Below are 16,846 nucleotides of genomic sequence, written 5' to 3'. Positions count from 1 at the left end.
GCAATCAGTGGGTGACATGTTTTTATAGACACACATTTGGAACATGTCTGGAGCAGGCATGGCATTGGACACAAGTATAATAGCACAACAGCTGATGTTAGGCCACTAACTGTTGACTTAACTTTTCCCTCATTATTATGATTACTACCACAACCATGACGATGACTCATGTGATTATGCAATTCATCATACTAAGTAAAAATGACATTATTGATAGTTACACAATAACTGCCCAAGCAAAACCACTAATTGAATGGCTACACTTTTTCTTAATAAATTCTGTTTACCTGGGAGTTGCACCTTTCAAGACATGGAATTCGTAGAAGAGAGAATAATAGGTCTCGGGGATCAAGATTTGGGAAACGACCTGCTTGAAGCATAGACCGAGACCTTGAATGGTGGTGGTTCCAAGAGGAAAGATGTGCTAAGCAAAGCTGAAAGGGTGAGGTAACTACTACAGAAGTAAAGAGGAGCAAGGTGAATGCATTCCTGGTCTTCCTGTCTCAGAGAAGAAAGTCCATGAAATATATTTTCAATATACCCTTTCCTGATGAACTGAAATTGCAGACATCTTGAAAGATGACTATGAGATTGTTAAGGCCAAGGCAAGTAAAGGAGTATATTTCTTATTCTGTACTTGATACTTATTTCTAAGGCAATTTTTACCTTGAGCTGTTAATAACAGAACCCATAAAGCTATAATAAAATCAGTAAAAAGGTAATAGAAATAATATATAATGTGTTGATATGTCATTTATTAGTAGACATATTACATACACCCTCCTACACACACACTTAATTAAAACTTGTTGATTAAAACTCTGTCATCAACACTAATGTTTATATTTACTCTAAGAAATACACAGAATGTAATCCCTATGCAATTCCATAAATTTGGGTCAAATATATTCCATGTTAATATTTGGTTTCAGTCTTTCTTCCTAAGCGTTTAAAATATCCTAAGAACAAAGTAGCTGTTATAATCTTATAAAAAAAGATCACTGTTGTCCACAGTTTTTAAGTATAGAACATACACTGTGTTCCATTGTGGCAACCAAAGAGTTTAGGGTGGAGAGTCATTATGGGCTCATCTTTTCTGCTTTACCAATTTTGGTATTTGGGTGGTTTTGCTTGTTGGGACTCACCATGTACTGTCCCTATGAGTCAGAGAGGGTTATGAGCAAATCTACTTTGGGATCCCCAAGGAATCAAGACTGTCTGGAAAAAGCTATGTGGTATAAGATCCCAGGCACTGCCAGGACATCCAGGGCAGAGACACCCAGAGGTTTTTATGTGTCTGCATGACGTTTCACTAATAACAATAGTGAGTCAAGAGGATCCATGCCTGGCATAGATTATTGAATGAGATTCAAATATGAGTCATATTTGCTTAATGCATATCTATGTTTCCTATACTCAGTAGTCCTTAATGTATCATGATGTAGTCTTAATATAATTAAGCCCAAACACCTCAAAATTTGATAATAGCATTCATTCACTTTCTTCCTAATGATTAATAAATTGATCCAAGTCCGCTGGGTAACACCTCTACCTCTACACAATGGGAGTCAGACACGTAGTTATAGAACTAGGGCCTTCTAGTTCTTTTTTTTTTTTTTTTTTTTGCTAAAGTTCTTCGTCACAGTGATGGTATCTGCTCCATGAGCTACAACCTAAATGCTGGTGCCGCCAGCAAATCACTTCATCTCTGAACTTCATGCATCATTCATGTCTCTTGTCAGTTCTCCTTCTTATTAAATTCTCCCTCTAACCCCTTTTTCATTATAACCCTAACCATCATTTAAGGTAAAGAAAAGGAGAATAGGTTACTTAGAACAAAAATCAGAGAACGGTAGTAACTAGACAACTGATTTTTCCAGTTAACTCAGAATGAAATGGGTTTTTTTGTTTTGTTTTGTTTTCACACCTTGTTGAAAGTGAATTAATCCAATTTTTTGGTTGTTTTTTTCTTGAAATTATGGAAAGTTTTTAAGCAGAACATGAATTCTCACTTTGCAGGCCTGTATCTATAGGGGTAGAAGGGAAAGTCTATTGGGCAAAGTGAGGCTGACTCTAGCCTTACCATGTAATTTTTAAATTTTACTGACTTTGATATTATTTCGTTTTGCTGGTGTTTCTCTAAAAACTCCAATCCTGCAAAATATAACTAAGAGCTTCTGAATGTTGACTTCTTTAACTGACCAAATACAAGATCAGTGGCCTCTGCTGGCTCAGAGCTCAGTTCCATCCCAAAGTTCCTGTTAATGCAGTCCCAGAATGCCAACTTACCAAATGTGTGGATGACGCAAAACTCTAAGCAAGAGCTAACACATTGGAAAGAAAAGTCAACACTATGAAGATGGCAACAAGCAGAAATATCTGAACATGAACAAACATGAAAAAAATTACAATTAAAAAGCATGAACGAACAAAGGTCTGGAATTTTCTGTAATCTCAAAAAAATCAATTGTTCAAGTAGATAGTTATCTCTTCAGCAGTTCATTTGACTTTGGGACTTCCATTAATAATAACTCAATCTATCCTGTAGCGTGACAGAACTCTTGCACATTTCAAGTGATCTCAGGCTCCATTATCGGAATTTTGATAGATTGGGATTAGTAATGGTCCCACTGGACTTTCCTTATCAGTCCATATCTGGAGCTGGGGGTAAGGGAGGTGGTTGAGAAATATGCTATTCAGAGAACTGCTTGCTTTCACCCTCCCTGCTTTAGTTTTGACATTTAATACAATTTTGTAGTTTAGATTTCCAATGGTTATTTATCCCAAACAGCTAGTCCTTTCTTCATATGATGGTCCCTGAAAATATACAATATCATGCTTTACCTCAAAACTGTACTTTTCTTCTTAGAAAAAAATCCAACTCTTATGTTAGAAAAGCATAAACTATTAACTATTATCGGTATAATTAATTTATTGAATGTACTGAACCCAGGACAGTACAGCAGAAATGCCTATTTTATCCCTTTCCATCATGGCCTATGGTTATGCTTGGTCCAATCTCCCCTTCATGACTCCAGAAAATTATCAGGCAGATCTCAAAACTTCAGAGTTACTTGAGGTGTTATAAGTTTAGTGAGGTACAATTTAAAATTTTAATCTTGCCTTCATTTCAAAGATTCTTCTCTAAGCTAGGCCTGTTTCACATGCAATGGGAACTCTCTTGGGGAGAGAAGGGTGTGTTTACTCTGTTGCTTCCCTCCTCTTCCTCTTTATCCTATATGGTCCCTTGGAAGTTCCTTTCTTTGTCTACTAACAACAAAAGAGCCCTGGGCTCCAGTCTTCTGCCCTTAAGGGTGAAAGTAACCCTAGAAGCCATGCCTGATGGCCCCTTTCTTCCTTTATAGAATGTGGGGTACCATTTATTGTCTCAGCTTGGGGATATAGCTGAAATCCTGAGATAATAAGAAAAATCCCATTCAATATAGTACATAGGTCAGTAAACAAGATTTAAGAAATGCAAATGTATTGTTCTAATTCGATAGTGTCTCTACTGATTCTAATCTGTTATTAATCACTTCTTATTCCGTCCAGGATTTTCATCTTGGCTTGGCAAGAGCCAATAACTTAGAGTTCATTAACTCTGTGCTAGCTCCAGTGCTCTCAAGATCATTTATCTATCCAGTCTCTCACTTTTTTTTTTTTTTTTAAGATTTTTATTTATTTACTTGAGAGAATGTGTATAGGTATATAGGAGCAGGAGTGGGGGAGGGGTAGAAGGAGAGGGAAAAGCAGACTCCCTGCTGAGCAGGGAGCCCAACTCAATTCAGGGTTTACACCAGGACCCTGGAATCATGACCTGAGCCAAAGGCAGACGCCTAACTGATTCAGCCACCCAAATGCTCCTCTCACTTTTTTCTTATAAAGGAAAAAATGTCTTTCTGCAGCATGAGGCTTGATGAAAGCTGAAAATAGGGGGAAAAAATAAGGCAGCTGAGTGTGATCATTCTTTTTTAATCACAAGGAATGGTTTGCTTCCTCAAAGGAGAGGATTTCCATCATTTCATTAGAAACTCCACTGCTGTGTGGATGCTAAGTGTCTTCCTGCTTTCAGAAAGTTCTTTCCAGGGAGCAAAGTTTCTGTTCTTGGCACCATCACTGATTTGTTATAAAACCTGGATGATCTCTAAGGTCCTTTCCAACATTAGAATTATGTAATTTTGTATACTCTGTAATTGCTGGAAGTTTTAGAAAGTCCCCAACTCAACTTCAATATTTCTCCTGGTTTATAAAGAAACTCCAATCCTCTCTTCATTTCTGTCACACCCATCTTGTTAAAACAAAGGTTTTTAAAGATAGGTGTCAGGGCATCTCAATATTGAGTAAGAGCTGAGGTTTGGATACTGTTCTGTAGAGTTACACAGCTTCTATTGGAGATCTTCTGGTGCTCTAGGTACAGATGTCTTCAATGTGACAGGGTGCTTAGGCATTTAAGTCCCTGTCTGGGCATATCTCTGATTCGTATAAGGCCTTGGAGACTCATGAAGAGAAACTTGAGCCTCTTTATAATTGACTGATATATTTATCTATTGAATCTGGTAGGCCAACCGAAGCTTGAATTTAGACAGGGAAAATACCTCTCCTTCAGAGAAACCATATTGGACAGAGAATGTTGGCAGGGTAGGCAAAACTAAAAGCTGTGACAGGAGGAAGTAGAGATTCAGAGTGTGGCATAAGGTTGTCCTGGAATCCACTGTGGCCCCATCTTTTCCCCCAGGAATATTTGTGTGCTCTGAGAAGGGGAGATCTGTAATAAATGATTCGCTAGAGGCCCATGCCAGTCTGCCAGGTGAATCTGAAAGAATCATGTTGGGAGGAGTCCTAGACCTCATCTCCACCTTCCTGTGCCACCACCGAGAGAACTAAACTCTTTGAGAGTCTGGCAAGAGAGAAAAAGTGGGGAACCACAGAAATTCAGAGACAGGAAGAAATAGCAAAGATGTTCAGGCTTCCCTGCCTAAGAAGGCAGTGACCCCGAGGACTTCAGAAGCTGCGGTGTCCAGTGCCGCTAAGTGGGAATCTGAGCAGTTTTACCGGTGCTGGGGACTGGAACAGGGGCCACAGGCCCAGGGAACAGAGGGAGGCAGAAGAGTCGTGAGTGTAGTTCAGATGACAAAACCTGCCTCTCAGGATGCCTGGGTGGCTCAGCGGTTGAGTGTGTGTCTGCCTTTGGCTCAGGGGATGATCCTAGGGTCCTGGGATCAAGGTCCGCATCAGGATCCCCATGGGGAGCCTGCTTCTCCCTCTGCCTCTGTCTCTGCCTCTCTCTGTGTCTCTCATGAATAAAATCTAAAAACAAAACATCTGCCTCTCTTCTGGGCAGACTCCTAGATACAAAGTTTGAGTGAGCTTAGATCCTGGCATTTGACAGGTGGAAGGAGATAGATTTTGCCAACTAAAGGCCAGTGGTGCAAATGAACTTCCCTGCAACACCAGACAGGTGGGGTCCCCCAGACCCCAGACTCCCATTTTAATAGTACCTGACAGTATCTAAAAGGTTTACACTTGTGTGTCCATATGTATGTGTGTGTTCGTTCTATGATAATTAAAATATAGCTAAAACTGACTGAATGTTCAGCTTCTATGGTTATCTGCCTTAGAGCTATGCCAATATTCAATACTGAACCTTTGAAAACTGAACCTTTGAAAATTCAGTTAAATGCAATTTAACCAATGTTTATTCAGTAATTATCATATGCCTAGGATTGTTCTGTGGGAATACAGAGGAAGTATTGAAAGAGTAATAGTTAATATATTTGTTTTAATAGTTAATATTTATTGAAGATTTACTATGTACCAGATACCTCATCCTCACAATCGCCTTATGAATTAAGTACTGTTATTATCATCCTAATTTTATAGAGATGAAAACTGAGATTCAGGAAGATCAAGCAAATCCCCCAGGATCACACAGCTAATTACTGGCAGAGCAGGGATCCAAACCTGGATGTATCTGACTGCAAAGAGAAAGCTTCCAGCTACTTTACAAAGAACTTGAAATTTATATTGGCAAAACTCTGAGATGAAGACCCCAAATGGTGACCTTGGTTTATATCCCTTATTTTATTGTGCAAAGTAAGGTTTTAATAACATGTTAGTGGCGCTCAATCTGAAAACCTGCCTTGAACATCAGGATCAAGCCTGTAAAAAAAATAAAAAAAGGTGTGTAGCTAATTCTGATGCCTAAAGAGCAAAAAGGCATCTTTCCAGTCCCTATCACCTGAATGCTGCTTGATCAGTCTCCACCTTTATTTATCCTTTGTAAGCCAGTCTTATAGATTTGAAACCAAGCCTCAAGTTCAAGCTAAGGAGAATTAAATGCACCTGCTCTGAGAAGCACAAATTCCTGAAAAATAGCAGCCTCCATGGAACAATTGGTGGGACCTGGGATGAGAAACACTGGCCTTTTGGTCAGAATCCACATTCAGTTTCACAGCCCAGTGAATGCTTGCTCTGTGGGCTGCCTGATGACACAGATAAGTCCAGTGCAGTAATAAACTATGCAAGCTGAAGCACTAATGGTGAATCCACAGAGGAAACAAATTACTTCTCTTTGGGGCAAGGCTCAGTGAATCAGTCAGGGGGTATCTGAGGCTGAATTTGAGCTAAGGGGAGGGGTCGAGTGGTTAAATTTCATGAGAAGGGAAAACAAAAACCACTTGAAGTGATAAGGAGCTGAATAGAACCCAAGTTCACTGGTCATGGCCTGTCAATCTCACCAGTTACACTTCATAGAAAATGTACTTTAATCTGAAAACAAAAAATAACCCAAACTCTAGTGCAGTCCTCAAGATTCCTCCAGAAAACTAATGAATTTGGTCCCATAAAAGAATAATACTGTCAAGAGAGAAGAATACTCCAACCCCCCCCCGCCCCTTATGGAAGTGGGTTGGGACTGTTGCAAAGTCAATGAGGAAGCGGCAGGACATGCTCATTATAGTCTAACAAGCTTGGAGCTGAAGAAGCGCAGGAGCCAGAGAAGCAGGGGTCAGCGGGTGCAGGGGTTGCTGAATGGGCCAGATGGGCGAATCACACCCCAACAAAGAGCCCTCCCCTTCCCCTGCTGGGCCACTGCCCTGACCTCCAAACAAACACCCAGAGCACAAATTTGTTCCCCCTTATCAGCTGCTTAGCTCAGCAGCTGCTGCCACGAATTTCTGTTTCCGCATCTTGCCTTTTTCGAACAGTTGCCTTTTTGTCTAACTTTTGTGCAAGGAGGGAGGAGGCCCAAGGGCTGGGAGCAGAATGGAGGAATGGTGTGGTGGCTGTCAGAGGACGGAGTGCTTGAATAGAGTGTTTCAAGAGGAACGGAAAATAGATTTTTTTTTTTTTTAAACAACCTCTGGGAAATCCGGAGGCCTAGAGAATATATATGAAGTGCTGGTTATTCATTCTTTACCCGGACATTCTGGTCAAGGGCATTTTCTTCTGGGGCTTTCTGTTGTAGGGCAGAAGCGCTACAGGCATGTATGAAATGGATTAGATTGTGCCTAAACCAGCCATGAAAATAAGAGCTGGCCCATAGGCCAGGCCAGGAAGGGGAGCGAACCTGTGAAGGACTCATGCAGAAGGAAATACGAATCAGGCAGGGAGTCTGATGAGAAAGAAATGCAATATGCTCTACCCTTCTATCTGGAAGCAATTACGTGTGATACCACAACGATTTGAGTAGAAGCCTGAACGGGTTCATAAACAAGGTTTTCAAAGTGATTTTGTGATAACAACATGCAGGGTAAGCAGTCTGGTGGCCACCTCTATTAGAAATGTGGTTACTTCAAAGATACCTTTCCTCATTAAAATTAGGTATTAAACATTATGGTGATGCAACAGAAGAATAGGGAAACAGCATGCAATGAAATAGAAAAATAGGAAACATGTTTTCTTCTGTTACTCAGCAAAATTACTGTTTCATTTCCCCTTGTAGCATTTTCAGAACATCAGAGAACTGTTTATTCACATTTGATCGGACAAGGGGAGGGTGGCAGGGCGGTGGAGAGAGGGAAAAGAAGAGGGGGAGAATCGGTTACCCTGGAAATAACTCCAAAGGAGGTATCGGAGGCTCCAGGGGCCCCTTTTCACTCCTCCATGTCCATTTCTAACCCATGCCCTCTATGCCACTTTGCCCTCCCCTATTCAGGTGAATCAAATTCAGTCCAGTGGGCATTTATTGCAAACAACCCTGTTCTGGGTGTGGTGTAAGATACAAGGCTGATGAGTTAACAATGATAACTGGGGATCAGATGAGCACGGTGCATTTAGTGCTCACCCATACCAGGCCTCCCTAAGTACTTCCCAAACATAAGCCCTTAGTGTCCTGGTGAGCGCCACAGCCTCTGGAGCCTGGGCTAAATCCTGGTCCACATCAGTGAGTTATCTGACTTCTCCAGGTTTCATTTCATCAGCTGTGAAATGGAGATGATAATTGTACTAGTATCAGGCAGGGTCCAGTCAGGAGGACCAGACTCCAGTAAGTGTAGCTCAACAGAAAGAATTTAACAGAAAGAACTGACTTCACAGGTGCTAGAGGTTGAATGAGAAGGAATGGAGATTTGAGGCAACCACAGAGGGTAACCCACCTCTAAGGCTGGAGGAACAAAGCTAAGAGGCCAGGACCACCAAGAAGCTGGACCCATGGAGGAAAAGACTCGCTAGTTTATGGGGGCCTGTGAGGCTTGTTCCTGTGAGGATCAGCGGCTGATGCTGGGTGGTTGAGGAGGGGTGGGGGATACTGAAAGGGAAAAAAAGGCAAGTACAGGGAAAGGAGGAAATCCCCCTCTCTGGCCTCCTAGCTCCCTTGAGTGCCCCCTATTGGCAGAAATTAATAGGAAACCTGCCAAAGAGGAACTGGTTTGCAGAGTCTGTCCAAGCACCAGCCGTAAACCAGAATATAAAAGGGTAGATCTGGAGCTGAGAGAAATAAGTAACAAACTCAGCATTTCATAAAAATATGATGACAAAAAATATGATGACATTATATGAGTTTATATTTATAAACCACAGAAGAATGCCTGGCATGTGGGAAGTGCATTATAATATGCTTTTAAAAAACAAATAAATAGGGGATCCCTGGGTGGCTCAGCGGTTTGGCACCGGCCTTTGGCCCAGGGCGTGATCCTGTAGTCCCGGGATCGAGTCCTGGGATTGAGTCCCAGGATCGAGTCCTGTGTCGGGCTCCCTGTATGGAGCCTCTGCCTGTGTCTCTGCCCAGCACCCCCTCTGTGTCTATCATGAATAAATAAATAAAATCTTTAAAAATAATAGTAAATAAATAAAAAACAAATAAATATATTAATCCACCAAAAATCAATGTAGGAAGTAATATTAGAATTACTCTTTTATTCACGAAGATGATGGAGCTGTAGGGAGAGGTCACATAAAATGCCCAAGGTGATACAAGCTCGTCAGTGGTGAAGGTCAAGACTGTCTGAATCCAAAGCTGTTGTTTTTCCTTCTGTGAGCCCCTGTGAGGCCCAGAGAAGACAGGCATATAAGTAAATTATTTCACAGAGAGAAGACAGACTATAAAAGTGCAATAGGACAGACGCAAATAACAGAGTTTGGGGAATACGCGGGAGATGGGGCAAGCTGCTGCAGCCTGGGTAACCTGGGAAGACTGACCTGCTGGAGGATGTGGTGTTTGAGCAGAGCTGGGGAGGAAGATTTAACTGGCAAGTGCTAGAAGCAGAGGAAACTACTTGAGCGAAGTCCCAAAGTGCAGGGCGTGTGTGCAAAGTCTGAGCACAAGGACATAAATGTTCCTCACCACTCTCCTTTGGCATAAACAGTAGAGTAGAAGTATCTCCAAATATTACTAGCAGCAATGTGAATTAAAGAGTGCTTTTAGGGCAATCAGGAATGTGAAATGTTGTGTAGAATATTACGCATTTATGAAGCAATAGGATTAGCCAGAAATTAATGAATTTTTAATGTCCCTCCATTTTTTAAAACCCATATGTGGAGACATTAAAATCTGCTTACAAAAGACAAATGATCTCACTTCAAGATAGCTGACTGAACTAAAACTCTAACTTGAAGCTATTATGATGCCCTTTTAACAATGTACCAAGTTCGATTTCAATCAAGTCCACTCCTTGGAAGGTTATGCACAAATTTGATTCGCATCAATTTTATTTAATTCAACAAACCTAGTGCATTCTCGGTGCCAGGCACTGTGTCAGGTATTGGACATGCAAAGAGTTGCAAATCTTCAAGGAGCTCAGTCTAGCAGGGGAACGGATAGCTATGCACATCTCTGTAATCAAAATGGAAAAGTAAAGGTACTAAGTGCACTGGGAATATGGAAACTGGCCAGGAAGGATGGGAATGGGATTCCTTTCCAGCAACCCCAGGAAGCAGCATCACATCCATGACAGAAGTCAGTAAATGGGCTGTAGAGGGAGAGGGGCTAAGACAAATTATGGAGATTCATTAGTTCTCTCTAGTGCTGGACCAGATCTCAAGGCTGGCCAGCTAAGGAAGTCAGAGTTGTAGGGGTTTGGAAGAAGTTCTGGAAAGTTCCTATGGCTCTGAACCTGGTGTCTGTAATCCCGTGTTCAGCTGTAAAAGTAAAGATGTTTTCATGAAACCAGAGATGGAAACCATGCATGCCAATAATAGGAGCTAACAGTTTCTGAGTATCCACTCCACGCCAAACACTTTAATATAAAATGAGTACTATATCTAGACTTGGGGTTTTTGGTCCCCAGGAACCCATTTTTCCCTTCTTCCTTATAGTCAGAGATGTGCCTTTCCCACTACAGACAATTTTCCAGGCTTCCCTGTAGCTTACTGTGACAGCGACTTAGTTTTCATCAATAGAATGTGAGTAGGGCAGCCCCGATGGCTCAGCGGTATAGCACCGCCTTCGGCTCAGGGTGTGATCCTGGAGACCCAGGATCGAGTCCGAGTCCCATGTGGGGCTCCCTGCGTGGAGCCTGCTTCTCCCTCTGCCTGTGTCTCTGCTTCTCTCTCTCCGAATTTCTCATGAATAAATAAATAAAATCTTAAAAAAAAAAAAAAGAATGTGAGTAGAATGTGAGCAACTTCCACATCATTTCCCTAGAGGGGACTTCCTCTCCCCCCACCCCTTGTCACTGCCTGGGAAGCCCATGTACGGTCAGTGCTCCTGGGCAGAGTAGGACAACACCTGGAGAAAGACCCTGGGCCCCCAGACAGTTCTGTAGAGCAGAGCCCGCATCCCCTCTTGCTACGACCTCCTGCTGCTAGCACCTCTCCTTTCCTGTGACCAAAGATCAAACACACGAGAAAAACAATATTGCTAGAATGATGTCTGAGTTAAGAAAAGAGAGGCCACAGGTGGGGACATGTGAGAGACGCCCATATGTAACTGCACACACTTTAGTGAATAGATGATATAAAAATAATATTGGCTTGTTTGGAAACCTTTGTTGTTTCTGTCCTGGCTTCCAGGATAGTTTCAAATAACTGAGGTTTACCTATTAAATGTCCTCAGGTGAGAGAAAGGTCATTGTGTCAAGCAAGGGCGGACTCTTTCAACAAACCGGTTTTGATGATTCAGTCCGTGTCAGGAACCAAAGACAGAAACACACACAGACACACAATCCCCCCCCTCGAGATGTTTATTGACTGGTAGGAAGATATGCAGATATAAAAAACAGTATTGAGAGGGAAATATCAGTTAATGTTCTTTATCACAAGCAACCAAAAATCTGACTCAAACGGTTTTTTTTTTTTTTTTTAATCATTTTGGGCTTATGTAAATGTCCAGTTCAAGAGTTTATGGTGTCTGGTGTTGCCTCTGCTGAGAAGAGAGGATCCTCTCCCGCAGGAATAATCTCCTTCTGGGACGCCTGGGTGGCTCAGTGGTTGAGCATCTGCCTTTGGCTCAGGGTGTGATCCCAGAGTCCTGGGATTGAGTCCCACATCCGGCTCCCTGTGTAGAGCCTGCTTCTCCCTTTGTCTATGTCTCTGCCTCTCTCTCTCTCTCTCTCTCTCTTTGCGTCTCTGTCTCTTTCTCATGGATAAACAGCAAAACCTTTTTTAAAAAAGGAATAATCTCCTCTTTCAATCTCCTTTCCAGTCCAATCTTTATGAAAGCATCCGTCTCTTTCCTTCATTCACCTATTTATTTTGCGATTATGTATCACGTCCTGAGCTGGGCAGTAAAGATACAGGGGTTTACAGGCAAAGAGCCTTTCCACATGAAGCTTACATTCTAGATGGAGATGGATAATAAACAATTAGAGACACGAGCTAATTACAGGCTGTGGCAAGTTCTGTGAAGGGAAAAATCCTTCGCTATGTGGTCCGTCGTGGAGGCTGACATTGCATGAAGTAAGTGGAAGGCAGGCCTTAAGTTGCTAATTTTGTGGACACGAGAGAAAATGAACACTGTAAGTAGAAGTGATAGCAAGTGCAAAGGCCCTGAGGTTGGAAGGAATTGGATGGGGCAGAAGCACAAGGCAGGAGCAAAGTGTGGCTACTGCGCAGTGAGAGAGTGGAATAGGATGGACCAGAAGAAGTTGGCAGGAGCCAGGCTGTGGGATAACCCATAGGCATCCAAAAGACTTTGGATTTTATTCTACACACGACGAAATGCTTGCTTTAAAAGAAATCTACCATGTGGATCAAATGTAAAGTCAGGTTCAGGTCTAGACGGACCTCAAGGTCCCTGTCTGTCCACAGCAGTCTGTGACCCGCTCCACAGGGTACCCCGGAGCGCGGTGAACCCTGCATCAGTGACGTCCCATAGAACTTCTGCCAAGACGTTCCTGCCCCATACCTGTGCTATCCAATCCCACAGCTGCTATGTGCCAGTGGCTCTTGGGCCCACGAAACGAGGCCAGTGCGACTGAGGAACTGGGTTTTTTATTTTGTTCCATTTAAGTCAATTCATTTAGATGTGCAGAGCCCACGTGGCTAATGGCTAGGGCGCTGCAGGGTGCAGAGCAACACCGAGCCCCGCATGAGCGAGCACCTCTACTCTGACCCCCAAAGCCAGGGCCTTCCCGTCTCCGAGCCTCACTCGGGTCTGGGGCGCTCCGCACGCGCCCCCGGGGCAAGTCCCGCGCTGCGGCCCGGGGCGCGGGGACCCCCCTTTGCGGAAGGCTCTCGCGGGCAGCCATTGGCAGAGGGGACACCGCACCGCGGCGGCTCGGGGCGCAGCACAGGTGGGCCGGGGGAGGGTCCGGGCGGCCACCGGGCGAGGCGGGAGGTGCGGGGCTCGTCTTCCCGGCGGGGCGGGGGCGGGGCGGGGGCGCGGGCGGGGTGGCGCGGGCGGTCGCCGCCGCGGATCTGCTTCCTGGGCTTGCTTTCGCTCTGCGGGAGGCTTGGCCGGGCCTGCGCGCCGCCAGCCGCCGGGAGCCGCGCAGGTGCCGCCGCGGACGGGCGCGGGGACCCGGGCCTTGCGCCCTTGAGGACCCCCGTCCTCTCCCTGAAGGCGCGCCCCGGCTCGGGCTCGGTGTCCTGCGGCGCGCGCGGGCCCCGCTGAGCCGCGGGCGCCCCTGACCTCGGTCTCTCCCCGGTGCCAGGTCTGCGCAAGGACCATGGGCGCCGCGCTGGGCAGGGGCGCGCGGCCGGGGCTCCTGCGGGGTCAGGCCTGCGGCGCCGTCCCGCGCTGGACGCCCTCGGCTCCGGGCCGCGGCTGCCGCTCCAGGGCCGGCCCGGCCCGCCCCGTGCCCCTGAAGAAGCGCGGGTACGATGTCACCAGGAACCCGCATCTCAACAAGGTAACGGTCCCGGGGCCGGCGGCGGGGACCGGGCGGGGGGGGGGGGGGGGCGCCCCGCCTCCTGGGCCGGGCGGGATCCTCCCAGGCGCCCCGACAGCGGTTTTCCGTTTTTGCCTGGCGGAGGCTTGGTGTAAGCCGCTTTGGCTTTTTTTTTTCCTCCCCCCACCCCTATTCCGCGTGGAAAGAGGTGCCTGGTGATGCAGGGAGCCTTCTCTCCCCCACGAGGGCAGTAATGCGGGGGTGCAGGCCCCCGTGGGTCAGGGCTCCCCTTGAAGCTCACTAATCCGGGGAGTTCATGGGACCTCTGTCAAGTCCGTGTTTTCTTATCTGTAAACGAGAGACAGGGGTATCCAGCGTGTTGTGAGATTTAAAGAGAAAATGGAGGCACAGTCCTTAGCACAGCACCTGACACCCGGGGAGGACGGATGTCAGCTAAGGTTATAATTAGTATTCCCAGGAAAAGATTATTTTGAGAGGGGGAGGAAAGGCTGGAATTCGATGACTTTTGGACCTGGATGGGGCATCAGAGATCCTTATTCTCTTTTTACAGATGAGAATACAAAACAAAGGGAACTCGCCCAAGGTCACCAGCTATTAGCTCTGGCCCTGCCGCTGGAATCCAGATCCCGGGGCTTAAGAGCACACACATTCGAACCCGGGAGTAGAGTTTAGTATTACTGGTGTTAAAACCCTGGAAGCAAGGGACCTGGATTTAAGGCCTGCCTCCCAGCATCTCCTCAGATTAACTTGGGCATCTCATTTAATGCCTACTTTCAGGTAGATATTCAGGTCCAACTCTCTCCCGCCTAAAATGGAATTTATGACAGAACTACTGTTCCTACCTTAGTTGGTTATTGTGACCATCAAGTGAATGACTGGGTTTGGAATAGTATTTTAAACTATATAGAGTGCTTGATAATTACTTGGCAATTACTACAAAATAAAAAATTTTAATGATCCCTTTGACTCAGGATTGTGAAATTCAAGTGAGGAAATACATGTGGAGAAGGTGTTTTTCACAAATAGGAACGATTATACAGATGCTAAGCATTTGGATTATTTGCTACAGAATTAATAGAAGAAACTAAGAAAAAAAAATCTTTCAATCTCTGCCTATCACACTACTTACTCCTTGCTCCCTCAAAAGAGACTCTAAGTCCTTTGTATATTACTACTTTGGGAAATTTAAGGTGTTTTATGAATTTTAATTGCTTTGGTAGCAAATGTTAGAAAACTCAAACTGGCTTAGGCAAACAAAACCTTTCTTTAACTAAATATCTAGAGGAAGGGTTGCAGGCAAGGCTTGACCCAGCAGTCCAGATGGCACGTCCAAGGATGCCAAGGATTCTCTCTGGCTCTCTGTTCTGCTTTTGAAATGTTAGCTTCGTCCTCAGGCTCCAGCCCATGGAGTCTTTCATCGCAATGCTGGCATAATCTATTTCCTTTTCTCACACCACAACTGTGCAAGAATAGAAAGACACTTGCTTTGGGTAGAGAAGGATACTTTCCCTGAAGCCTCAGAAAGAGATTCCTTCCATCTCATCAACTCTGATTGAATTCTCTTCCTATTCTCGAACCAATTATAACTTAAGCCAGCCAGGGCTCACCCCTGGAATTCAAGATAAAGTTTAAAGTAGGGCCACTCCAAATGGTTTAGAGTAAGGGGATGTGGCTTCTCCCCAGCAAATCTATACACTGTCATCAGACAAAGAAGGAACTGGCACTGGAAAGCAGAACAATAAATTCCCAGCACAGACTCCAGTCTTTTTGACAATATTTGCCTTAGCAGTACTGGCATATTATCAATCAGCACCTACTGCTTTGTAAATAGTTACAAATAAATAAATAAATAAATAATAAATAAATAAATAAATAATAAAGTGCTTGAATGTCTTCTTTTTTAGTCCTAGGTTTATGGCTCCCTAAAAGTACTCTTCCCTTGTGCCCGATATGCTTTTTTCCACCTAAATAATATCAATAGGCTGTTGTCCATAAATCTAGGTAACCTGACCCTTTCATAATGTTCAAGGATTTTTGCTTATCCCTGAAGTCAATTGATGCTGGTGTGGGGTGAGGAGGGCATCTGGGGTGATGCAGAGAGGGAGCCTGCAGACATTCTCCTCCCCTTGGGGAGGGCAGGAGGAGGAGCAGTGGGGAGAGCAGCAGTGCAGGGAGCTGCTGCCAACAACCTTCACTTCCCTCTGGAGTGTCCCTCTCTTCCTGTCCCGCTGACCTCCAGCACTCTGAGAGTCTCCAGGGAGGGCTTGAAGCTTGGCACTTTCCATCGGCCAGATGGGGAGACTTGCTGAGTTAAACAGAACAACTGGGGTTATCACTGAGAAAATAAGAGAAAGGCAACTTGGAAGGGAACTGCACTTAGTGGGCAGATCTGTGGGTGGGCTTTTTTCTGCTAGACTGTGAGCTTCTCCAGGGCAAGGGCTGAGTTTCTTGCATTGGTGGTTGGCATAGGATAGTTCCTGAAGGATCTAGCAAGGCCATGAATGTGAAAATTAACATTACATTCTTGGAATGTGTTTACTAGATTCTTTTTAATTTTAATTTTTAACTTTATTTTTTTTTTTAACTGGCATGTAGTTGACGTACAGTATATTAGTCTCAGGTGTGGTTGCTGCCAGAGGTGTGGGAGGTAGGGAAGTGGTGAAATAGGTGAGGGAAATAAAGAAGTGCAAACTTCCAGTTATGAAATAAATAAGTCACGGGGAGGTAAAGTATAGCATAGGGAATGTGTTCACTAGACTTGTATTCCACTTTGAGTATTCTTTCATGATGTTTTTGAAAATTTTTAATTTAAATTCAATTTATTTAACATATACTGTATTATTAGTTTCAGAGGTAGAATTTAGTGATTCATTAGTTGTATATAACACCCAGCGCTCATTACATCATGTGCCCTCCTTAATGCCCATTACCCAGTAACCCCTCCCCCAACCCCTCCCTTCCTGCAACCCTCAGTTTGTTCCCTAGAGTTAAGAGTCTCTTATGGTTTGCATCCCTCTCTGTTTTCATCTTATTTTATTTTTTCCCTTCCCCTGTGTTCATCTATTTTGTTTCTTAAATTCCAAATGAGTGAAATCATACGGTATTTGTCTCTGACTTAT

General features: G+C 44.3%; 1 protein-coding gene and 1 long non-coding RNA gene across 2 annotated transcripts in view; both read left to right on the top strand.

Moving 5' to 3' along the window:
- Positions 1 to 13,529: 13,529 nt before the first annotated feature.
- ME3 (malic enzyme 3) overlaps positions 13,530 to 16,846 on the top strand; it is a 186,224-nt gene continuing 182,907 nt past the window's right edge. Inside the window, exon 1 of the mRNA XM_072794951.1 lies at positions 13,530 to 13,727. Coding sequence (XP_072651052.1) covers positions 13,545 to 13,727 — 183 coding nt within the window. The 5' untranslated portion in view covers positions 13,530 to 13,544. The remainder of the gene's footprint in view (positions 13,728 to 16,846) is intronic.
- Positions 13,784 to 15,603, top strand: LOC140615120 (uncharacterized). Its single transcript, XR_012015792.1, has 2 exons — positions 13,784 to 14,164; positions 14,278 to 15,603. It is a non-coding gene; the product is annotated as an uncharacterized lncRNA (long non-coding RNA).

The sequence above is a fragment of the Canis lupus genome, chromosome 23 (assembly GCF_048164855.1).
Source record: "Canis lupus baileyi chromosome 23, mCanLup2.hap1, whole genome shotgun sequence".
Classification (NCBI taxonomy): Eukaryota; Metazoa; Chordata; class Mammalia; order Carnivora; family Canidae; genus Canis; species Canis lupus.
This window is presented reverse-complemented; position numbering and strand designations above follow the sequence as displayed.